General features: G+C 43.6%; 1 protein-coding gene across 1 annotated transcript in view; it reads left to right on the forward strand.

Moving 5' to 3' along the window:
* Positions 1-24,925: 24,925 nt before the first annotated feature.
* LOC130362335 (uncharacterized) overlaps positions 24,926-26,795 on the forward strand; it is a 50,244-nt gene continuing 48,374 nt past the window's right edge. The window contains exon 1 of the mRNA XM_056566640.1: positions 24,926-25,329. Coding sequence (XP_056422615.1) covers positions 25,104-25,329 — 226 coding nt within the window. The 5' untranslated portion in view covers positions 24,926-25,103. The remainder of the gene's footprint in view (positions 25,330-26,795) is intronic.

The raw sequence follows: 26,795 nt of genomic DNA on the forward strand, positions 1-26,795 counted from the left end.
TGAATAGCTGGGCACAAATTTAGTGCCCATAGCGGTCTCCCATTGTTGTAGACAAAAATCCCCCTCATATATAAAAAAAATTATGAGTGAGGATAAAAATTATACAATTTCCAATAAAATCAATATGGTCTGAGGATAAAGAAGAACTTTCTTTTAACCCCTTAAGGACCGGGTTTTTTTCCGTTTTTGCATTTTTGTTTTTTGCTCCCTGCCTTTAAAAAATCATAACTCTTTCAAATTTGCACCTAAAAATCCATATGATGGCTTATTTTTTGCGCCACCAATTCTACTTTGTAATGACGTCAGTCATTTTGCCCAAAAATCTACGGTGAAGCGGGAAAAAAATCATTGTGCGACAAAATTAAAAAAAAAAACGCTGTTTTGTAACTTTTGGGGGCTTCCGTTTCTACGTAGTACATTTTTCGGTAAAAATGACACCTGATATGTATTCTGTAGGTCCATATGATTAAAATGATACCCTACTTATATAGGTTTGATTTTGTCGGACTTCTGGAAAAAATCATAACTACATGCAGGAAAATTAATATGTTTAAAATTGTCATCTTCTGACCCCTATAACTTTATTTTTCCGTGTATGGGGCGGTATGAGGGCTCATTTTTTGCGGCGTGATCTGAAGTTTTTAACGGTGCCATTTTTGCATTGATGGGACTTATTGATTGCTTTTTATTCATTTTTAAATGATATAAAAAGTGACCAAAAATGCACTATTTTGGACTTTGGAATTTTTTTGCGCGCACGCCATTGACCGAGCGGTTTAATTAATGATATATTTTTATAATTCGGACATTTCCGCACGCGGTGATACCATATATGTTTATTTTTATTTACACTCTGTTTTTTTTTTTATTGGAAAAGGGGGGTGATTCAAACTTTTAATAGGGGAGGAGTTAAATGATCTTTATTCACATATTTTTTTCACTTTTTTTTTGCAGTGTTATAGGTCCCATAGGGACCTATAACACTGCACACACTGATCTTCTATGTTGATCACTGGTTTCTCATAAGAAACCAGTGATCAACGATTCTGCCGCATTACTGCTCAGGCCTGGATCTCAGGCACTGAGCAGTCATTCGGCGATCGGACAGCGAGGAGGCAGGAAGGGGCCCTCCCGCTGTCCTGTCAGCTGTTCGGGATGCCGCGATTAGCCGCGGCTATCCCGAACAGCCCGACTGAGCTAGCCGGGAACTTTCACTTTTAGCCACGCGGCTCAGCTCTGAGCGCGCGGCTAAAGGGTTAATAGCGCGCGGCGCCGTGATCGGCGCTGCGCGCTATTAGAGGCGGGTCCCGGCTTTACTATGACGCCGGGCCTGCCATGATATGACGCAGGGTTACTGTGTAACCCCGCGTTATATCAGAAGAGCAGGACCAAGGACGTACCGGTACGTCCTTGGTCCTTAAGGGGTTAAAAAATATTCTGCTGCTATTCTCCTTTTTCATGATGTATAACCGTGTACAGGGATGTTACATCAAGGGTCTCCATGATGTACTCTGCCTGCCATTCTATATTTTCCAACAACTGAAGGATATGTTTGGTATCTTTAAGATAGGCAGGTAATTTTGTTAAACTTTTTTGCAGAAAGGTGTCCACATATTTTGATTAATTTGACGTCAGACAGTCAATGCCAGATATAATAGGTCTACCTGGTCGGCATTAGGCATCCTTATGTATCTTTGGTATCTGATAAAAGGCAGCCAATTTGGGAAATTTTATATTTATAAAGTCTTGTTTGTTCAAGATACCCTTATCAATGCCAATTTGAGTGAGTTCTAGAAGTTCCTTCTTGTATACTTTGGTGGGGTTAATTTTATAAGTTTTTTTGTCTTGTAGCAGACGTACCGATTCTTTGTAGTAATCCTCTATATTTTGGATGATAATGCTGCCTCCCTTATCTGCTGGTCTTATGGTTATATTGTGATTATTGTGAAGTGTTTTAATAGCTATTTTTTCTTTTTTGTGAGGTTGGATTTTTGGTATCGGGTGTTAATTTGTTGCTGTGTGATATCTTGTGTGACCATATGTTCAAATGTTTTAAAGCATTCAGAGTATTCATTGATGGGGTGAAAGATAGATTTGTTTTTTAAGTTTGTGTGATGAGTGAGTGCCTCCTGTTCCATGCTAGTAACCGGATTTTTTATGAAGTTTTTTTTTATAAGGATAAACTTCTTGTTACGCCGAGCGCTCCAGGTCCCTGCTCCTCCCCGGAGCCCTCGCGGCGTTCTCCCTTCTGCAGCGCCCCGGTCAGACCCGCTGACCGGGAGCGCTGCACTGACATTCGCGATGGGGATGCGATTCGCATAGCGGGACGCGTCCGCTCGCGAATCACATCCCAAGCCACTTACCCGTCCCGGTCCCCGGCTGTCATGTTCTGGCGCGCGCGGCTCCGCTCTCTAGGGCGCGAGCCAGCGCTCTAAGGTTTAAAGGACCAGTGCACCAGTGATTGGTGCCTGGCCCAATCAGTCTAATTAGCTTCCACCTGCTCCCTGTGTATATTACCTCACTTCCCCTGCACTTCCTTGCCGGATCTTGTTGCCTTGTGTCAGAGAAAGCGTTTAGTGTATGTCCCAAGCCTGTGTTCCAGACCTTCTGCTGTTGCCCCTGACTACGACCCTTGCTGCCTGCCCTGACCTTCTGCTACGTCTGACCTTGCTCTTGCCTTGTCCTTTTGTACCGCGCCTGTCTCAGCAGTCAGAGAGGTTGAGCCGTTACCGGTGGATACGACCTGGTTGCTACCGCCGCAGCAAGACCATCCCGCTTTGCGGCGGGCTCTGGTGAAAACCAGTAGCAACTTAGAACCGGTCCACCGGTACGGTCCACGCCAATCCCTCTCTGACACAGAGGATCCACCTCCAGCCTGCCGAATCCTAACAGTAGATCCGGCCATGGATCCCGCTGAGGTGCCGCTGCCAAGTCTCGCTGACCTATCCACGGTGGTCACCCAGCAATCGCAGCAAATTGCCCAACAAGGACAGCAGCTGTCGCAGTTGACAGCCACGTTACAGCAATTTCGTACTCTCGCCTCCGAATTATCTTGGAATAACGAGGCTCTCTGCGCGACCTTTAAAAAAGGCCTATCCAGTAACATCAAGGATGTGCTGGCCGCACGAGAGATTCCTGCCAACCTGCAAGAACTTATCCATTTGGCCACCCGCATTGACATGCGTTTTTCTGAAAGACACCAGGAGCTCCGTCAGGAAAAAGACCTTGATCTCTGGGCACCTCTCTCACAGTATCCTTTGCAATCTACCCCTGTGCCTCCCGCCGAGGAGGCTATGCAAGTGGATCGGTCTCGCCTGACCCATGAAGAGAGGACTCGCCGTAGGGATAAAAATTTATGTCTGTACTGCGCCAGTACCGAACATTTCTTGGTGGATTGCCCTATTCGTCCTCCACGTCTGGGAAACGCACGCACCCAGCTCACGTGGGTGTGGCGTCTCTTGGTACAAAGTCTGCTTCTCCACGTCTCACTGTGCCCGTGCGGATTTCTCCTTCTGCCAACTCCTCCTTCTCAGCCGTGGCCTGCTTGGACTCTGGTGCTTCTGGAAATTTTATTCTGGCCTCATTGGTGAATAGGTTCTGCATCCCGGTGACCCGTCTCGTCAAGCCGCTCTACATTTCTTCGGTCAACGGAGTGAAGTTGGACTGCACTGTGCGTTACCGCACAGAGCCCTTGCTTATGAGCATTGGACTGCATCACGAGAAAATTAAATTTTTCGTCCTTCCCAACTGCACCTCTGAAGTCCTCCTCGGTCTGCCATGGCTCCAGCATCATTCTCCCACCCTTGACTGGACCACCGGGGAGATCAAGAATTGGGGCCCTGCTTGCTGCAAGAAATGCCTCACGTCTGCTCCCAGTCCTGTCTGTCGGGCCTCAGTGTCTCCTCCTGTGCCTGGTCTCCCCAAGGCCTATCAGGACTGTGCAATGCCTCCTCATAGCCCCCGTTCTGGTGACACTCTGCCCCGTGACAAGCTTCACCCTCTGCCCCCCCTCCCCATTCCCACTTCTTCCGGATTACCGGCCGCTGATGTAGCTACCCAGGACTGTTTTTTGTTCCGGAAGGAAACTCAAGAGATGCCCCCTATGTTCTCTTCTCAGTTAAAGGGACAAGGAGACAAAGAGAGGGGGAGACCTAAGGGGGGGGGGGGGTACTGTTACGCTGAGCGCTCCGGGTCCCTGCTCCTCCCCGGAGCGCTCGCGGCATTCTCCCTTCTGCAGCGCCCCGGTCAGACCCGCTGACCGGGAGCGCTGCACTGACATTCGCGATGGGGATGCGATTCCCATAGCGGGACGCGCCCGCTCGCGAATCGCATTCCAAGCCACTTACCCGTCCCGGTCCCCAGCTGTCATGTTCTGGCACGCGCGGCTCCGCTCTTTAGGGCGCGCGCGCCAGCGCTCTAAGGTTTAAAAGGCCAGTGCACCAGTGATTGGTGCCTGGCCCAATCAGTCTAATTAGCTTCCACCTGCTCCCTGTGTATATTACCTCACTTCCCCTGCACTTCCTTGCCGGATCTTGTTGCCTTGTGCCAGAGAAAGCGTTTAGTGTATGTCCCAAGCCTGTGTTCCAGACCTTCTGCTGTTGCCCCTGACTACGACCCTTGCTGCCTGCCCTGACCTTCTGCTACGTCTGACCTTGCCTTGTCCTTTTGTACCGCGCCTGTCTCAGCAGTCAGAAAGGTTGAGCCGTTACCGGTGGATACGACCTGGTTGCTACCGCCGCAGCAAGACCATCCCGCTTTGCGGCGGGCTCTGGTGAAAACCAGTAGCAACTTAGAACCGGTCCACCGGTACGGTCCACGCCAATCCCTCTCTGACACAGAGGATCCACCTCCAGCCTGCCGAATCCTAACACTTCTCATAAACCGCTTTAATCCTACATAGGTGTCAAACTTATTAAAGCTGTTTGTCGGTGTCAATTTTATTCCCTTTTGTAAGAGGGTTGTTTCCTGATCATTAAGTATATGGTTACTGAGGTTGTAGATTTTTTGTTCATTTATATTCCCTGCAGTTGATTTATTTTTTGTTATTAAATTCCTGATTTATTTTTTGTTAAGTTTCCCGCTCCTTTTACCTCTTTTACTCCTCTGTGGTCTCTCTTCTGAAAAAAATCCTGGTCTGGGTTTTTGGATGGTATTCAGTGGTTTTTGTACTCACTTCTCTCTCCTCTGGGTTTGTCAGAGGAGAATATCTATTAGTGGTGAGTAATAAATATTCTGTATTGGTGTTCGAATATAACCTTTGTGATAGATGTTCACATGGAGATGGAGGGATATGTAAAATAGCTGTCTCTCTTTGTAAGTTTGATCCCCGTATGTGTATATTTTCCTGGTTTGTCCCACCTGGGGGAGGGTCTGTTTGAGGAGGTGAATTATATACAGAAAACGTGGGTGTGCTAGGTGTGGAAAAAAAATTCTTTCACTACTTCTTGAGTTTCATCAATTGTATATAATTCACTGTTAATAGTGGTTTCCCTTAGAGTTTCCGGATTGTTAGGTTGTAGGTTTTTGAATATCATACTAATTTCATTTTTTAGCTGATAATGAATACATTTTTCTTTTTCCTATAATAAATTTTATAGTTTGCTTGGAAAATTCCTGGAACATGTTATCCCATTCCTGCTGGGTTTTTGGGTCCCCCAGATCTCCCGATAATGTTTTGTATACTTTTAAACCTTTAGGTACCCGATTCCAATCTAAATATTTTTCTAGCATTGCAATTTCCCACAAATCTCTAATTTCTACTGGAAGTAGGTGTTCTAGCTTCTTAATATCATGGATGGCTTTCTGTAATCCTTCGTTACTGCTTTTTTGTTTGTGTGTCATATTTATCCTTTGTGAATTGACATTTTTTTTAACTCACGGACATCATCACCCCCGTACACACGGACTAATCAAACACCATTAATGAATGTGCATAATGAACATACCTGTTTGACATCTGATGGCTTGCTGGGACTTGTGGTATATAAGACAATGGAAGACCTACGGCTACCATCTCTGAGGAAGGAAATCGTCATTTCCGAAATGCGTTAATTGACCCATACTGGGTACCGTAGTGACGTCACTATCAGCCGTAGGTCTTTCAAACTATTCCACCGGAGTGCAAATTGCCAGTTGTAGATTCCGCCGTCTCCTGGCTTTCGCCACCTTAGACATCACATCAGACACGTTAACAACGATTACACCAAAAGACAGACTGGAGTGAAGTCAAAAGCACACATCAATAAAGTAAGTGAAGAAACATTCAAACATATGATTTTCACTGTCTTACATATAAGCACGGCATATCACCCTGCAATAATTATTAATATAAGGTAAACGAAACTGAAGCACATACAGCCCGTGCATCATCTATAGTACTGCAGGACATCTACAACCACATCATCAATATCACAAATTAGTGCTGACACCATAAATATATTCTGTTTTAATATTATCTTAAAGGGGTATTCCAGGCCAAAACTTTTTTTATATATATATCAACTGGCTCCGGAAAGTTAAACAGATTTGTAAATTACTTCTATTAAAAAATTTTAATCCTTCCAATAGTTATTAGCTTCTGAAGTTGAGTTGTTGTCTTCTGTCTAACTGCTCTCTGATGACTCACGTCCCGGGAGCTGTGCAGTTCCTATGGGGATATTCTCCCATTATGCACAGCTCCCGGCATGTGACATCATCATTGAGCAGTTAGACAGAAAACTTCAGAAGCTAATAACTATTGGAAGGATTAAGATTTTTTAATAGAAGTAATTTACAAATCTGTTTAACTTTCCGGAGCCAGTTGATATATATAAAAAAAGGTTTTGCCTGGAATACTTCTTTAACTATTTAGTGGCTCAGCAGGGAACCGCTAGTGTGTGTCTTAGCAGCTGTCAGTAACCCCTTAAGCGCCAGTGTTCAAAGCCCACTAGTAGTGTACCCAGACATTGCAATATAAATTGTGCATTCATGTTACCATATTAAATGTTGTGAAGTTGCAGTTTACCTTGGAGTAATATCTATTATTGGTGTACAATACATGCACTACACTGGCTGTTATTTCTGTACTTTTGTATAAATCTAAATGAATTTTCTCTTTTTAATTAATACAATAAAGATTAATATATTTTATACAGTATATGGTGCAACAGATTATTTCTCTTGGTATAAATATTGTTAAATCTGGTTGCTTTAATATGATTCTGGTGGTAATGTCCAGATATACTGTCCTAAGACGATGATTTACAAAGACTGGGACAGAGGTGGCCGGTGGGAGTTTTGTGTGTTCAATAGAACGTACTAAATATATAATGCATTTTTGTGACATATAGCACTCTTAGTCATACTAAAGCATGGTCTAAACCACTCTGAAAGGGGTTGTCCAGGAAGACGAAAAGGTCTTACCTTGTGTGCTGCCTTGTGCTCCACTTCCACTCCCTGGTTGTCTCAGAAGTATACTGTTCCAAGACAGCAGGGAATGAATGCTTGTCCTATTTAACACATCTGAGCGAAACCACGCTGACGTGCAATGTCCAATAGATGCATGATATTCCTGATGCTGAGTCAACCTTGTGTTGAGATGTCATCAGGAAGTGGTGAGTAGTGGAGACCCGGAAATCGCAGCCTGCTCACTATAAAAAAAAAAGTAAATTGCTGCTAAAAAGCATGATGTATGATGGAGCTATTACCTGGACACTAATATTTTGAACAATTTTCTGGACTTTCCCTCACCCTTTACCCTGTACCATAACACTACTTAATGCAATCAGAAACCTCCCTGCACTGTTGGTCTGGAATGCCGCCTGAGGCCTACCCACCACTTACACTCCAGGGACTCGCCTGATGCTGCCCACCACCTCCTTGCTTTCCATGGCTGATCTTTTATGACACAAGCTTCTGGAAACACTTTGATGACCTTCACTGACCTCTGGGGCCTTAAAGTGTGACTACAATGTTGATGCAGTGGTAGGATACACTTTAAAAACTAGCAACTCTGTAGCCCGCTGCTATAGCAAGCAGTCTATGGAATTGTGACTTCTAGCAAATACGTAGACCACTTACTTTAGCAGCGGACTAAGGTATTGCCAAGAGTTTTAAAAGTGTATCCTGTCACCTCACTAACATTGTAGTTGTGCTTTAAAATAATAAGCTCTTCCCTGTGGCTTCCCCAGGACCCAATCTGGGAGATTCAGTCACCACCAAAGTCTATTCAGCCTGTTTCGGAAAGTCCAGCCGCTTGGCATACAGCGGGAAAGTGACACGCGGCCCCTCCATTAGAGATTTCACAGATTTAAGTGGAAAAGTATCAATGCGTGTCATAGACCATCATCTTATACAGCTATAGGCCTCATAAATTAAGAGCAGACTAGCCATAAATATCCCTATTGTGCCACATTATATGGGGTCTATACATAAGTACAAAGGAGGATCCTACTAAGCTTACAATATCTTTCTCCTAAAGTCTTCTTATGACCCTAAGCAGTTCTTCATGATTATGCTTTTCTCTGACCATTTTTGCTTTCTATGTCAACTTTTTACCAACATTACTCCAATATATGTCTTGCAATTGCCACTGGAGGGAACCAGAGTTCCATATATCCTTTGCTGATTGCTCATTGCCACTTTATAACCCACGCATGCTGTTGGTTTCTACCTAACTACAACTAACGTCTACCTTAAGCACGACAATCTGCCTCAGGGTCTGTCATCCAGGTATTGCAGGTCAATTCTATTGAAGTGAATAGAGCCATGGGTGGCACTCTTTTTGAAAAAGTTAGCTCTGCTTTTGTATTCCTAAGTAACCTCTTTAACCGCCTGCTTAGGAATATAGAATATCAACGCTATCAATACCAAATAGCAAAAGGTACTTCCAAGAAAACCAACACTTACTCTTCAGTATTGAATTTCAGTTACGTGGCTTCCTTTGACCTGCAGGACAAAGACTCTCAGCCTCTTGATCCTCCACATAACCAACCTGTTGTTACTTCTAAATTGTTAGCGGTCGATCATCCAACTAGCCCTCACATTTTTACACCCAATTCTTTTTCTTACATGTTTGAAATCATGTTCGTGTTCTACAGAGGATGATCCCCTTCAACTTCATCAGCCTACTTACTGTAGTGACAGTCCTAATAACACATTTTGCCCAAATATTACAACAGGAGCTGGATAAATCCTGCACCAAAACTACCTCAGAGCTTAAAGCGGTACTGTCATTAGTAAGAAAGTTTTAAAAAAATGCTCAAGTCAGTGTAGTAATGTGCCCTAAGACCTTATGCATAATAATATGCATTTATTTATATGTGAAATACCTTTTGATCTATGTATTACTTAGCTCAATCTAATTGCAGACCTAATAAAGGCTGGGGGTGTTTATTTTGGACCATGACAAACTTGCTCCTTTCTTTCCCCTCCCCCTCGGTCTCCCCTGTCATGAGGTCTGCACAAACATTTTTACATATGCAAAGCTTTGTGCCTAAAGTGCATGCTTTATATAACTATGTGCAGCCATGTGGAAGCTATATGGTACAAATACATAAGAAATAAGTTCATAAAATGACCAAAGATAAACCATTTTGCATCTAAATAATCATTTAGCACCTTGTATTGCTTGTCAATGTGTATGGAAATGCCCCTCTTCTGAAAAGACGGCAAGCTGTCTGGATTTTACAGGTGTTCAGCTCACACTGATAAAAACTGTATTATACACTGCAGTAAGGCACAGCAGGGAGATAACCACACCTCCCTCCCTCCTCTCTTCAGAAAAAAATGGGCCAAAATAGCTAGCTGTAGGACCAAAAAGGCTTGATTTCCACTGTTGCTTTCCAGGCCATAGTGGCAATTTTTTAGCTTTTTTTTTTGTATATACATCTTTAGCAATCATTATACTTTAATAAACTATATTAGGAAAATGCTTAGTTTTTAAGGAAGTATTAAATTAAATAGAAAAGTTTCTAATGACAGTAACGCATAAAAAACAAGTTGGATGCCACACCCTTAGTCAACGGGTCTTATTTGCAGTTCCTACTGCTCTTTATACTGGCTACCCTTTTCCACTCTGCTTTGTTGGAGATTGTCAAACTTGTTAACATGCTTTTTCTTTTGCGGTTCAAATGCTGAACTCTGACTTTGATAATGTCGCACGTTTCCCTTTTCCCCTCTGCTTATGTGTCTCCGTTTGTTGTGACCCCTTTACCCACTTTCTGTTTTTACTTTCTACATATAGCCTGGCTTAAGTACGTACTTGTTATGCCTATGGGTGTTCCATAGGCACTACTTGCAGTTTTTTCATGGCACCTAATACACTTCCTGCTGTTCACACCTTGAGCCATATCTCTTACAACTTAAAAAGGTTTAAAGGAGTACTCCGGGGAAATAAAAGGTGTGTGTTCCAGGGGGATCTGACCACTTAAAACCCGACCACCCCCCCCCCCCCCCCCCCCCACTGGGCACAATGCTGGAACTTGTAGTTCACTGAGGAAGCTTGCAAAGTTGACTGTGAAGTACACACTGCCCACCCCTGTGACCTAGATATGATGTTAGCAGGAAGTTCTGTATGTAAATAAACAAGGACACCCCAGAAATGCAGCAACAGAGGATGGGGCACAGAGGAAAGGGAGCGATTACAAATGATGGTCTATTCCAATAAGAAAAATGGGTCAGACGTCACCTTTAAATGCTTCCCTCTATGGCGATTTTTCATTTTTGCACTTTTGTTTTTTCCTCCTCACCTTCTAAAAATCATAATACTTTCAATTTTCCACCTAAAAATCCATATGAGGGCTTGTTCTTTGCACCAACAATTTTACTTTGTAATACCATTAATCATTTCACCACAAAATCTACTGCGAAAACAGAAAAAAAATATTTGTGGGGTAAAATTGAAAAAAAAAAAGCCATTTTGTAAATTTTGGCGGCTTCCGTTTCTACGCAGTACAGTTTACGGTAAAAATTGCACCTAATATTTATTCTGTAGGTCCATATGGCTGCAAGGATACCCAATTTATATAGGTTTGATTTTATTTTACTACAAAAAAAATAAATTATAACTACATGCACCAAAATTAACATGTTGAAAAATGTCCTCTTCTGACCCCTATAACGGGGCACATTTTTTGCGCCGTGATCTGAAGTTTTTATCGGTACCATTTTTGTTTTGATCAAACTTTTTGATCACTTTTTATTCATTTTTAATGGTATAAAAAGTGACAAAAATACGCTATTTTGGACTTTGGAATTTTATGTATGTGTATGTTATTGACCGTGCGGTTTAACTAACAATATATTTTTATAGTTCGGACATTTTCTCATGCGGACATATGTTTATTTATAAGCACATATGTTTATTTTCATTTACACTTTTTTTCTTAACCTCTTCACGACATAGGGCGTATGGATATGCCCTGCATTCAGAGTCCTTAAGGACCGAGGGCGTATCCATACGCCCGTGGGAATTCCGATCCCCACCGCTAGCCGGTTTGGGACCGGAGCCGGATGCCTGCTGAAATAGTTCAGCAGGCATCCCGGCATATCGCCCAGGGGGGTCATTATGCCCCCCCATGTCGGCGATTCCGGGTCAATCGGGTCTCCAGTGACCCGGCGACCCGGAATTACTGGCTGATCGGGGATGTCTCTGACGGCCCCGAACAGCCATAGCCTGCAGGGGTGGGGTGGCACTGGTGCCACCTCACCATCGCCCTGATTCGTCGGCCGGATTACCGGCCGACCAATCAGGGCGCCTGCTGCGGGTGTCACTCCCGCAACCTGCTCCGCCCCTCTTCCGGAGGACGTGAGCGGGTGTGGGACGTGCACCCCGGGAGCTGGGGACCCTGATCCCCGGCGTCAATGTTGGAATCGGGGCCCGTGGAGCGGCGGCAGCGGGACTGACCTGTGTGCCGGCAGCAGCAGGAGGTGAGTGACAGCCTCCTGCTGTTGCTTAGCAACAGCTCCCAGCATGCAAAAAGGGCATGCTGGGAGCTGTAGTTATGCAACAGCAGGAGGCAGACCACCACAACTCCCAGCATTCCCTTATGGGCATGCTGGGACTTATGGTTTTGCAACAGCTGGAGGCACATTTATTTTTTCTATGGAAAAGTGTACCTTCAGCTGTTGTATAACTACAACTCCCAGCTTGCATAAACAGCTAAAGTGCATGCTGGGAGTTGTAGTGGTGCATCTGCTGGTTGCATAACTACAACTCCCAGCATGCCCGTTGGCTGTCGGTGACTGCTGAGAGTTGTAGTTTTGCAACAGCTGAAGGCACACTGGTTGTGAAACTCAGAGTTTTTTTTTTACCTAACTCAGTGTTTCACGACCGGTGTGCCTCCAGCTGTTGCAAACTCCAACTCTCAGCAGTCAATGTACACCAGGCACCGTACATGCTGGGAGTTGTAGTTTTGAAACAGCTGGAGGCACACTGGTTGTGAAACACTGAGTTAGGTCACAAACTCAGTGATACATAACCAGTGTGCCTACAGCTGTTGCAAAACTAAAACTCTCAGCATGTACAATCTGTCAGCGCATGCTGGGAGTTGTAGTTTTGCAACAGCTGGATGTTCCCCCCTCCCCAATGTGAACGCACAGGGTACGCTCACATGAGTAGAGGTTTACAACAAGTATCTGGCTGCAAGTTTGAGCTGCGGCAAATTTTCTGCCACAGCTCAAACTGCCAGCGAGAAACTACTGTGAACCCACGCCCGTGCGACTGTACCCTAAAAACACTACACTACACTAACAAAAAATAAAATAAAAAGTAAAAAACACTACATATACACATACCCCTACACAGCCCCCCTCCCCTCCCCAATAAAAATGAAAGCGTCTGGTATGCCACTGTTTCCAAAACGGAACCTCCAGCTGTTGTAAAACAACAACTCCCAGTATTGTCAGACAGCCGTTGACTGTCTAGGCATTCTGGGAGTTTTGCAACAGCTGGAGGCACCCTGTTTGGGAATCACTGGCGTAGAATTCCCCTATGTCCACCCCTATGCAAGTCCCTAATATAGGCCTCAAATGCGCATGGCGCTCTCACTTTGGAGCCCTGTCGTATTTCAAGGCAACAGTTTAGGGTCACATATGGGGTATCGCCATACTCGGGAGAAATTGTGTTACAAATTTTGGGGGGTATTTTCTGCTTTTACCCTTTTTAAAAATGTAAAATTTTTGGGAAAACCAGCATTTTAGGTAAAAAATTTTTATTTTTTTTTACATATGCAAAAGTCGTGAAACACCTGTGGGGTATAAAGGTTCACTTAACCCCTTGTTACGTTCCCCGAGGGGTGTAGTTTCCAAAATGGTATGCCATGTGGGTTTTTTTTTTGCTTTCCTGGCACCATAGGGGCTTCCTAAATGCGGCATGCCCCCAGAGCAAAATTTGCTTTCAAAAAGCCAAATGTGACTCCTTCTCTTCTGAGACCTGTAGTGCGCCAGCAGAGCACTTTCACCCCCATATGGGGTGTTTTCTGAATCGGGAGAAATTGGGATTCAAATTTTTAGGGGTATTTTCTGCTATTACCCTTTTTAAAAATGTAACATTTTTGGGAAAACAAGCATTTAAGGTAAAAAATGTATTTATTTTTTTACATTTGCAAAAGTCGTGAAACACCTGTAGGGTATAAAGGCTCACTTTATCCCATGTTACATTCCCAGAGGGGTCTAGTTTCCAAAATGGTATGCCATGTGTTTTTTTTTGGGCTGTTCTGGCACCATAAGGGCTTCTTAAATGCAACATGCCCCCCAAAAACCATTTCAGAAAAACGTACTCTCCAAAATCCCCTTGTCGCTCCTTCCCTTCTGAGCCCTCTACTGCGCCCGCCGAACACTTTATATAGACATATGAGGTATGTGCTTACTCGAGAGAAATTGGGCTACAAATACAAGGAAAAATGTTCTCCTTTTACCCCTTGTAAAAATTCAAAAATTGGGTCTACAAGAACATGTGAGTGTAAAAAATTAAGATTTTGAATTTTCTCCTTCACTTTCCTGCTATTCCTGTGAAACACCTAAAGGGTTAAAAAGCTGACTGAATGTCATTTTGAATACTTTGGGGGTGTAGTTTTTATAATGGGGTCATTTATGGGGTATTTCTAATATGAAGACCCTTCAAATCCACTTCAAACCTGGACTGGTCCCTGAAAAATATCGAGTTTCAAAATTTTGTGAAAAATTTGAAAATTGCTGCTGAACTTTGAAGCCCTCTGGTGTCTTCCAAAAGTAAAAACTTGTCAATTTTATGATGCAAACATAAAGTAGACATATTGTATATGTGAACCCAAAAAAAAGTATTCGTAATATCCATTTTCGTTACAAGCAGAAAGCTTCAAAGTTAGAAAAATGCTAAATTTTCAAATTTTTCATCAAATTTACGGATTTTTCACATAGAAAGGATGAAAGTTACCACAAAAATTTACCACTATGTTAAAGTAGAATATGTCATGAAAAAACTATCTCAGAATCAGAATGATAACTAAAAGCATCCCAGAGTTATTAATGTTTAAAGTGACAGTGGTCAGATGTGCAAAAAACGCTCCGGTCCTTAAGGCCAAAATGGGCTTGGTCCTGAAGGGGTTAAAAGGGGAAAAAGGGGGTGATTCAAACTTTTATTGGGGAGGGGGTAAATGATCTTTATTAACTTTTTTTTGCAATGTTATAGCTCCCATAGAGGGCTATAACATTGCACACACTGCTGATTGAATACACTGATCAATGTTATGCAATAGCATAACACTGATCAGTGTTATCGCAGCTTGACTGCTCCTGTCTGGATCTCAGGCACGGAGCAGTCATTCGGCGATCGGACAGCGAGGAGGCAGGTAGGGATCCTCCTGGTGTCCTGCAAGCTGTTCTGGACACCGCAATTTCACTGCGGCGGTCCCGAACAGCACCGCTGAGCTAACCGGCATTATTTACTTTTGTTTTGGCAATGTTGGGCATTAGCCGTGGGTCCTGGTTGGTTATAGCAACCAGGGCCCACCGGGTATGATGCGCACTCACCTGCTGAGCGCGCGTCATACCTCGGGAGCTGCAAATGGGCGTTAACGAACGTCCATTTGCGGCAAAGGGTTAATCTGGTTCTTGTCGTAAAAACTGAGAAGAGTCTATGATGGTTGAGTTAACCCAATTTTTTTGCAGGCGGTAAACGCGGTATCCTTCTGGCTAGGCATCTGGCTTGTAAGCAGATGGATAGTGGATAATGTTGCTATGTATTATAAAAAAATATGTTTTTCCCTTTTTATATTCCCTATCTCACTAAACTATTTAATGCCATTTGCAGGGGAGAATAAAAAAATATTTTCCCTGTATATGGCACACTACCCCCTGCGGGTTTTCCCTGTATGTGGCACACTAACCCCTGCGGGTTTTCCTTATATGTGGCGCACTCCCCCCTGCGGGTCTGATCCAGTTTTAAAGATTCCTATCCATGCAGGTTCTTTTTCTTTGAAATGAATGATCTGCCATGTTTACTGTATGACTACGGAACATTACCTATTGCTTTGCCCATTTCTGTATTATATCTGTTATAGAGAGATCTTTTGAACTTTGTCTGGGGTAGATTACTAATAGACCTCTATTTCTCTCTAATGTATTTCTTATCAACTGTCTATTTGCTTGATACAGACTATGAGGCTCTATATTGATGGTAACAAATGACTTTGGGGATAACCAATATGTTGCGGTACCAGACTGTGTCAATATAGTACTGAACGGTCCCCCTCCTTTTACAGCTATATTTTAAGCAACTGCACATAGACCATCTAAATAGAGAATACCTGCCTACTCCATTCTTTGGTGTGAGCACATACATATATCTGATGCCTGACCATGCAAGTGTTGGACTTTGGACACACACCGATGCTCTCAAAAATGTATCCTGCATTTGCTACAAAGTGAGGCTCAGCATTGTATATAAATGAAAAGATTGCCATGCATATATAAGTACCTATATTATATGGCGGCTGTGGAACATTTAATATCACTATTTTTGTGTACACCCTTTATTTTTGGACACTCTTTAAAAATATTTTTTTATGTGTGGAAATATTTTATATCCACTTTATTATCTTCTTAAACTGGAACAATAAAAATGAAGTTTTAAAATTTATGTATTTAGTGAGAAGCTGTGTTATACACGGATCAGTGCAATATGGGTAGTTAGGTAGTCAGGTATTTAGGTAAGTAACTAGCCAGATATGTAGGTAGCCAGCCAGGTATGTAGGTAGGTGTGTAATTAGGTAGCCAGGTATCCATAAGTATCCAGGTAACTAGCTAGGTACTTTGTCATTACATAACAAATTTTACCATAAAATCTATGGCGAAAGCAAATAACAATATTTGTGGGTTGAGTTTTCTTTTGAAAACCGCTCAGTTTGCAAATAATCGACGGGTTTGTTAGTACACAAAAATGACATATTGGCCCAGATTTATCAAACTGTGTGAGAGAAAAAGTGGAGTTATTAAATAATCCTGAGATTTTGCAGTATTCAATCTGTCCATCAGGCCTAAAGCTAAGTAAAGACTTCCAGTTTTGTCTGTGATGATAAGGAAGGCTGCTGGAAAGTTATCTGAACAGCATTAACAGTGAAAGATAACACCAGTAGATAGAGAAGACAATAGATGAAGCTTAGCCCTCTCTTTCTGCAGAATGACCTTTGCAAAGGTCACAGAGAATGCCCCGTAACGTTTCCCATTAATGTGAATGGGACAGCTCCTGTTTATTGTTGCCTATATCTATGGGGCTTGCTTTAACCTCTTCAGGACATAGGGCGTATGGATACGCCCTGCATCCCAAATCCTTAAGGACCGAGGGCGTATCCATACGCTCGTGGGAATTCCGGCCCCCACCGCTAGCCGGTTGGGGACCGGAGCCGGATGCCTGCTGAAATCATTCAGCAGGCATCCCGGCATATCGCCCAGGGGGGTCATTATGCTCCCCCATGTCGGCGATCGCCGCAGATCGCTGGACAATTCAGTCCAGCGATCTGCGGCGATTCCGGGTCAATCGGGTCTCCAGTGACCCGATGACCCGGAATTACTGGCTGTTCGGGGTCGTCTCTGACGGCCCCGAACAGCCAGAGCCTGCAGGGGTGAAGTGGCACTGGTGCCATCTCACGATCGCCCTGATTCGTCGGCCGGATTACCGGCCGACCAATCAGGGCGCCTGCTGCGGGTGTCACTCCCGCACCCGCTCCGCCCCTCTTCTGGAGGACGTGAGCGGGTGCGGGACGTGCACCCCGGGTGCTGGGGACCCCGATCCCCGGCGTTAATGTTGGGATCGGGGCCCCAGGAGCAGCGGCGGCGGCGGGACTGACCTGCAGCGTCTGGATTGTTGGAGGTGAGTGACAGCCTCCTGCTGTTGCTTAGCAACAGCTCCCAGCATGCAAAAAGGGCATGCTGGGAGCTGTAGTTATGCAACAGCAGGAGGCAGACCACCACAACTCCCAGCATTCCCTTATGGGCATGCTGGGACTTATGGTTTTGCAACAGCTGGAGGCACATTCTTTCTATGGAAAAGTGTACCTTCAGCTGTTGTCTAACTACAACTCCCAGCTTGCACAAACAGCTAAAGTGCATGCTGGGTAGTAGTGGTGCATCTGCTGGTTGCATAACTACAACTCCCAGCATGCCCGTTGGCTGTCGGTGACTGCTGAGAGTTGTAGTTTTGCAACAGCTGAAGGCACACTGGTTGTGAAACTCAGAGTTTTTTTTTTACCTAACTCAGTGTTTCACGACCGGTGTGCCTCCAGCTGTTGCAAACTACAACTCTCAGCAGTCACCGTACACCATGCACCGTACATGCTGGGAGTTGTAGTTTTGCAACAGCTGGAGGCACACTGGTTGTGAAACACTGAGTTAGGTCACAAACTCAGTGATACATAACCAGTGTGCCTACAGTTGTTGCAAAACTGCAACTCTCAGCAGTCACCGACAGCCAACGGGCATGCTGGGAGTTGTAGTTATGCAACAGCTGGATGTCCCCCCCAATGTGAACGTACAGGGTACACTCACATGGGCGGAGGATTACAGTAAGTATCTGGCTGCAAATTTGAGCTGCCGCAAACTTTCTGCTGCAGCTCAAATTGCCAGCGAGAAACTACTGTGAACCCCCGCCCGTGCGACTGTACCCTAAAAACACTACACTACACTAACACAAAAAATAAAATAAAAAGTAAAAAACACTACGTATACACATACCCCTACACAGCCCCCCTCCCCAATAAAAATGAAAAACGTCTGGTACGCCCCTGTTTCCAGAACGGAGCCTCCAGCTGTTGCAAAACAACTCCCAGTATTGTCGGACAGCCGTTGACTGTCCAGGCATGCTGGGAGTTTTGCAACAGCTGGAGGCACCCTGTTTGGGAATCACTGGCGTAGAATTCCCCTATGTCCACCCCTATGCAAGTCCCTAATTTAGGCCTCAAATGCGCATGGCGCTCTCACTTTGGAGCCCTGTCGTATTTCAAGGCAACAGTTTAGGGTCACATATGGGGTATCGCCGTACTCGGAAGAAATTGGGTTACAAATTTTGGGGGGTATTTTCTGCTTTTACCCTTTTTAAAAATGTAAAATTTTTGGGAAAACCAGCATTTTAGGTAAAAAAAAATAATTTTTTTTACATATGCAAAAGTCGTGAAACACCTGTGGGGTATAAAGGTTCACTTAACCCCTTGTTACGTTCCCCGAGGGGTCTAGTTTCCAAAATGGTATGCCATGTGGTTTTTTTTTTGCTGTCCTGGCACCATAGGGGCTTCCTAAATGCAGCATGCCCCCAGAGCAAAATTTGCTTTCAAAAAGCCAAATGTGACTCCTTCTCTTCCGAGACCTGTAGTGCGCCAGCAGAGCACTTTTCACCCCCATATGAGGTGTTTTCTGAATCGGGAGAAATTGGGCTTCAAATTTTTAGGGGTATTTTCTGCTATTACCTTTTTTAAAAATAAAAAAAATTTGGGAAAACAAGCATTTTAGGTAAAAAAAAATTTTTTTTTTTTTTTTTACATTTGCAAAAGTCGTGAAACACCTGTGGGGTATTAAGGTTCACTTTATCCCATGTTACATTCCCCGAGGGGTCTAATTTCCAAAATGGTATGCCATGTGTTTTTTTTTTGCTGTTCTGGCACCATAAGGGCTTCCTAAAGGTAACATGCCCCCCAAACACCATTTCAGAAAAACGTACTCTCCAAAATCCCCTTGTCGCTCCTTCCCTTCTGAGCCCTTTACTGCGCCCGCCGAACACTTTACATAGACATATGAGGTATGTGCTTACTCGAGAGAAATTGGGCTACAAATACAAGTAAAAATTTTGTCCTTTTACCCCTTGTAAAAATTCAAAAATTGGGTCTACAAGAACATGTAAGTGTAAAAATGAAGATTGTGAATTTTCTCCTTCACTTTGCTGCTATTCGTGTGAAACACCTAAAGGGTTAAAACGCTGACTGAATGTCATTTTGAATACTTTTGGGGGTGTAGTTTTTATAATGGGGTCATTTATGGGGTATTTCTAATATGAAGACCGTTCAAATCCACTTCAAACCTGAACTGGTCCCTGAAAAATACTGAGTTTGAAAATTTTGTGAAAAATCGGAAAATTGCTGCTGACCGTTGAAGCCCTCTGGTGTCTTCCAAAAGTAAAAACACGTCAATTTTATGATGCAAACATAAAGTGGACATATTGTATATGTGAACCAAAAAAAATGTATTCGTAATATCCATTTTCCTTACAAGCAGAGAGCTTCAAAGTTAGAAAAATGCTAAATTTTTTTAATTTTTCATCAAATTTACGGATTTTTCACCAAGAAAGGATGCAAGTATCGACAAAAATTTACCACTATGTTAAAGTAGAATATGTCACGAAAAAACTATCTCGGAATCAGAATGATAACTAAAAGCATTCCAGAGTTATTAATGTTTAAAGTGACAGTGGTCAGATGTGCAAAAAACGCTCCGGTCCTTAAGGCCAAAATGGGCTCCGTCCTGAAGGGGTTAAAGGAGTAGTCCAGTGGTGACCCAGTGGTGAACAACTTATCCCCTATCCTAAGGATAGGGGATAAGTTTGAGATCACGAGGGGTCCGACCGCTGGGGCCCCCTGCGATCTCCTGTATGGAGCCCCAACAGCCCGCGGGAAGGGGGCGTGTCGACCTCCGCACGAAGCGGCGGCCGACACGCCCCCTCAATACAACTCTATGACAGAAGCGCTGCCTTCGGCAATCTCCGGCTCTGCCATAGAGATGTATTGAGGGGGATTATCGGCCGCTGCTTCGTGCAGGGTTCGACACCCGCTATCTGGCTGGAGAGCTTGGCCCCCGTACAGAGAGATCGCAGGGGACCCCAGCGGTAGGACCCCCCGCGATCTCAAACTTATCCCCTATCCTTAGGATAGGGGATACGTTTTTCACCACTGGACTACCCCTTTAAAAGGTTACTCCAGTGGCAAACTTTTTTTTTTTTTTTTTTTTTTTAAATCAACTGGTGCCAGATTTGTAAATTACTTCTATTTAACCTGTTGGGGACGAATGGCGTACCTGTATGCCATTCATCTGCTCCCTTTCTAAAAGGTGGGGCCACGTTGGGACCCGTGGCTAATAGACCGTGTCACTGATCGCGGTACTGCGTGCTATTAACCCTTTAGTGGTGTTCAAAGTTGATCGCCGCGTTTAAAGTTGGGCTCCCAGCAGCTCAGTCGGGCGGATCGGGACTATCGCGCTGCGATGTCCCAATCAGTTAGGACGCATCAGGAGGGTGCCTTACCTGCCTTGCATTCGCGACAATGGGGCGTGGTTTAGCCTAAAACCACCTGAGGTTATACCTCTGGATCCTAGGCTAGGCAAGGGGGCAATAAAAACTCTGACGCCAAGTTACGGACAACGGTAGCTTTACTGAGGATAGACAGTTGGTAAAGTCTACACAGTTCAGCCAGGGTCCAAGGAGGTGACCAGTGATGCAGAGACCTTAAGGGCTTGCTGGGACTTGTAGTAGGACTGGACAAGTGAATGCAGACCCCGCTGACTTGACAGATGACAGGGACTGACTTGACTTGACTCATAAAGCTGTGACTTTAGCTTACTTGATGGTGGCTGCAGGACTTGACTTTAAAGTCTCCAACACTGGACACACACACTAGGCACGACTGCACTGAACCTAAGCTTAGCAGAAGAGCAGAGCTCAAAGAGGGAGAAGGTAGCTCCACCCACGGCTAGCAGGGAGCACATAGGTCACTCTTGGGATCACCTGGTCACTGGTACCTCCTGGGTAACAATCACATGACATATCACATGGTATAACTCTTAACGATACAACACATTTTATAATACAATACACTGCAGAACATACATACAGGGAGGAAACAGGTGCAAGGGGCCCTGGGGACACTGAAGGAGGCTGCCTGACAGCAAGGGTAGGGGGTAACGTATCCTGTACTGGGCCATCCCATAAATATAAACATATCGCCGCGTGCGTAAATGTCCGAACTATAAAAATATATCATTAATTAAACCGCACAGTCAATGGCATATGCGAAAAAAAATTTCAAAAGTCCAAAATAGCGTATTTTTGATCACTTTTTATACCATTAAAAAAGTGAATAAAAAGCGATCAAAAAGTCCAATCAACACAAAAATGGTACCAATAAAAACTTCAGATCATGGCGCAAAAAAATAGCCCTCAAATATCCCAGTATGTGAAAAAATGTACAAGTTATAGGGACATTTTTAAACATATTAATTTTCTTGCATGTAGTTATGATTTTTTCCAGAAGTAACAGAAGACAAAATCAAACCTACATAAGGCTGGGTTCCCATTACGTTTTCCCCCATATGGGAGCGCATACGGCAGGGGAGAGCTAAAAACTTGCGCTTCCGTATGCCTTTCTATGCGCTCCCGTATTTTTACCAAAAGCCCCCAAAAGTTAAAAAATTGGGTTTTTTCTTGAATTTTGTCGCACAATAATATATATATATATTTTTTTTGTTTCGCCATAGATTTTTGGGTAAAATTACTGATGTCATAACAATGTAGGATTGGTGGCGCAAAAAAAAAAAAAAAATGAAAAAAGCCATCATATGGGTCTGTGGTGCTCCCATTCTATAACGCGTGGCCCGCGTCATAGCGGCTCGGGCCCGGCACCAAGCAACGGCCGGGATCCGTGGCTAATAGCGTGCGGCACTGATCGCTGTGTCACGCGCTATTAACCCTTTAGACGCAGCACTCAAAGTTGATTGCGGCGTCTAAAGTGAAATTTAATAAGTGCCGGTTAGCTCAGGGGCTGTTGGAGATCACTGTGGCATCCCGAACAGCTGTAGGATACGAGGAGGGTCCCCTTACCTGCCTCCTGGTGGCCGAATGACTGCTCGGTGCCTGAGATCCAGGCATGAGCAGTCAAGCGGCAGAATCATCGATCAATGGTTTCCTATGAGAAACCATTGATCAATGTAAAAGATCAGTGTGTGCAGTGTTATAGTGTTACATTGCAAAGAAAGTGAAAAAAAAAGTTAATAAAGATCATTTAACCCCTTCCCTAATAAAAGTAAGAATCACCCCTTTTCCCCAAAAAAATGTACTGCGTAGAAACGGAAGCCCCCAAAAGCTACACAATGGTGTTTTTTCTTCAATTTTGTCACGCAATGATTTTTTTTCCCGTTTCGCCATAGATTTTTGGGTAAAATGACTGATGTCATAACAAAGTAGAATTGGTGGCGCAAAAAAAAAAAAAGACATCATATTGGTCTGTGGGTGCAATGGTTTTTTTAACCCCTTAAGGACCCGGGTTTTTCCCGTTTTTGCATCTTTTTTGTTTTTTCTTCCTTACCTTTAAAAAAATCATAACGCTTTCAATTTTGCAACTAAAAATCCATATGATGGCTTATTTTTTGCGCCACCAATTCTACTTTGTAATGATGTCAGTCATTTTACCCAAACATCTACGGCGGAAAAAAATCATTGTGAGACAAAATTGAAGAAAAAAAACTAAATTTTTTAACTTTTGGGGGCTTCCGTTTCTCTTTATTCTGTAGGTCCATACGATTAAAATGATGCCCTACTTATATAGGTTTGATTTTGTCATACTTCTGAAAAAAAAATCATAACTACATGCAGGAGAATTTATACATTAGAAATTGTCATATTCTTACCCCTATAACTTTTTTATTTTTCCGCGTATGGGGCGGTATGAGGGCTAATTTTTTGTGCCGTGATCTGAAGTTTTTAGCCGTACCATTTTTATATTGATCGGACTTATTGAATTTTTTTGCGCATACGCCATTGACCGTGCGGTTTAATTAATTATATATTTTTTATAATTCGGACATTTCCGCACGTGGCGATACCACATATGCTTATTTTTATTTACACAGTTTTTATTTTTAAATGGGCAAAGGGGGGGATTAAAACTTTTATTTGGGAAGGGGTTAAATGATCTTTATTCACTTTTTTTTTTTTTTTTTTTTACACTTTTTTTTTGCAATGTTATAGCTCCCATAGGGGGTTATAACACTGCACACACTGATCTTTTACATTGATCAATGGCACTGAGCAGTCATTCTGCGATCGGACACCAGGAGGCAAGGTAAGGGACCTTCCTTGTGTGTCTCAGCTGTTCGGGATGCCGCGATTTCGCCGCAGACATCCCCAACAGCCCCCTGACCTAACCTGCAATGTTTTACTTTCATTTTAGATGCGGCGTTCAACTTTGAACGCAGCGTCTAAAGGGTTAATAGCGCGCGGCACCGCGATCAGTGCCGCATGCTATTATCCACAGGTCCCGGCCATTGTTAGAGCCGTGGCCCCGCTTTATAGAACGGGAGCGGACTCATGACATAGCGGTACGTCATGGGTCCTTAAGGGGTTAAAGGTAAGGAGAAAAAAACAAAAGTGCAAAAACTGAAAAACCCTGGGTCATGAAGGGGTTAACTTGTTATTAAAAAAATATGCTTCTTTCTATTAAATTGTCTACTTTGAAAAAATGACCACTAGGGATCTCCCTACCAGTTCTGGCCGCAAGCCCTTTTTGTAGATTTCAGACTCATGCTGGAGTCCTAAATCTCAGACTGCAGCCAGGACACAGACAAGCTCAGCACTGATCCCTGTCAATCAGACAGGTAGGAGCCAGCACTGTACTCTTAGCATAGCAGTACATACTCCTGTCTCTGCCTTAATGAATGCCCTCATTCATTTTACTATCTGAGCTCCGATCTTTCTTCTCTCTGCACATGCAGTTGTAAACCTGAGAGGAGAAGATGCAGAGCTGCTGGCTGCTGTGTTCACAGTCTCTATGCTGGGCCACGCCCCCTTCATCTCTCACACTAGGACGGCTGAATGAGCAGCCAAGAAGACAATAAATCAGGTAGAAAGAAGGGGTTTTGAATCAAAAGAAACACGGGAGTAGTGTTAGTGAGAGTCAGGGACAGATGGGGGGGATTAGGGAGAGTTTAGATCATGATAGGTACTCTTTAATCCTTCTAGTACTTATAAAATGATGTATGCTGCAGAGGAAGTTGTTTTCTTTTTAATTTCTTTTCTGTCTGACCACAGTGCTCTCTGCTGACCTCTGTCCAGAGCAAGAGAAAATCCCCATAGCGTGTAAAAGTATGTTTAATATTTCAGACTTTTCCCCTCTACTATGTATTACTAGGTAGAATAAATACCATCTATTCCAGATTAGGAAAAAAATAAAAATAAGATATTAACTATTCCACATTAGGAAAGCTGATCTTTTTATCTAGCTATTTAGCTGTCCTAAAACTGTGTGTTACAGATTAAGACCTGGAAGCATTATTATTGTTTGCAGTCACCAACAAATGTCAGCTCTTTTGTTCATGGTAGAACTGGAATATCCAGTTCTACTGTGTGCAGCCTGGCACCCTATGGGCCAATGGAAAGGAAGCAGTTGGGGAGGGGGCGGGGCCAGCATGACGTCACTGTGGTTCTGCAGAGGGTCCGGTGATCTCACTGCTCTTTGTCTGATCCTCTGCAGCAGACACAGCTGGTGATCATGTGAGATGCATGCACAGCTCGGAGCAGTACTGGCCAGCTAATGTAGGCAATGGCTTTCTGAGCAGTGCATTAGCATCCAGCATCCACAAGGTCGTTCAGCCCAGTGTAGGGTCCATCTACAAGCAGGATGGGTCGTCTGTGTGACAGATGTGCTCAGCTGGTACAGGATTTCATCAACTTTGTCAGGAGATTGTCTTCAAGGATAGTGGAGCACATCAAGGAATGTGTAGCTCTCCTTAGTGAGTGCTGCTGCCTGAATCCCAGGGGTTCCAAAGTGAAGCAGCTCTATGAGCCTGTCCTTCAGAGCCATGAGAAGCAAGCTGCCCAGGAGTTCCTCAACCACATGGAAACAGGTAAATGCCACCCAAATCTACCATGCTTGGAGGGCATGAGAATGCATGCAGACTCTGCCCACTATACTGTCACAGGCGTTTGTTTTGTGACCATAGTCTAATGGTCTTGCATTTTTGAGATGCTGAACATAGGAAATGCATCCTGGAAAAGATAGGGGGATGGGCTTGTCTTGTGTGTTTTCTTGACCCTTTTTCTACACGTGTTTGTTCACCTGTGAGTGCACTTCCTTTTTGCTTAGATACATCATGCCTTAAAATAGTGCATGTGACTTTAAATCTCCTACACGGTTGTCTGGGGGAGGGGGTGCTTACTTATAGGTGAGCATTGTCTTAGGGTACGCATACACACCACGTTTTTGCAGTACAGTTCCCGTATACCTTTTCTATATGGAACTGTATTGAAAACCGTATGCATTGATTCTCCATTGAAAACCGTATGCCAAAGGATGTATCCGTTTTGCATCCTGTACAGTTTTGTCCGTTTTTTTTCCCCGTACCCAAAACCGTAGCCTACCACGGTTTTTGGTCCGGGTGAAAAACTGTGTTAAACCGTATACGTTTATTTATTTATTTTTAACATGGGAGTCAATGGGAACCGTACAGAACTGTATGTGCGTACAGTTCCATACGGTTTTTGACTTTGCACAGTTGGGTTTTTTTTTCCCTTGAAATTTCAATCAGACCAGTGAAACTTTATTCATAATGGAGTGAAAAGTTCAAAACGTATACGTTTTTTTCTTTAAAAAAAAACAGATGCAACCGGACATAATTTTTCAAACTGTATTTTCGTACACACGTTTTGATACAGTTTAGTCCGGTTTTGAGGAATCAGTGTTTTTCATCAAAAACCTGATACAGGAACTGTATTGCAAAAACATGGTGTGAATACGCTGCAGTGTTTCCCAACCAGGGTGCTTCCAGCTGTTGCCAAACTCCAACTCCCAGCATGCCCGGACAGCCTTCGGCTGTCCGGGCATGCTGGGAGTTGGAGTTTGGCAACAGCTGGAAGCACCCTGGTTGGGAAACACTGGTCTTATGTTTTTTACAATTTGGATACCTAATAGTGTGGTATGTTTTTAGAAAAGATACAAAGCCAGGTACATATTTCTATAATGTTTCATAAAGAATAGTAAATATTTAGTCTTTATGTATCACAATTGATTTCCTGTCTGGGGGACGTTATATAAACAGATAGCAAGTGACTATTCTTATAGAAGCACAGTAGAATATGTGTCTGGATGGGTACATTTCCATAGCGTGCTGAGGTTCTATTAAAGATGGCTGGCTTTTCATTTACATGATCCAGATTTGAGGCTGTCACAGCCATTTTAGCAGCATCCGACCGGCTTGTTTTCCCATTTTCGGCATTTTTGTACACTAGAAATAGTTACTTACTGGTTGATATGTTTGGGGAAAATGGCTTCCAAACCTGGATGGAGCAAACTTCAAAAACCTCACTAATCCTG

Source organism: Hyla sarda, chromosome 3 (assembly GCF_029499605.1).
Source record: "Hyla sarda isolate aHylSar1 chromosome 3, aHylSar1.hap1, whole genome shotgun sequence".
Lineage (NCBI taxonomy): Eukaryota > Metazoa > Chordata > Amphibia > Anura > Hylidae > Hyla > Hyla sarda.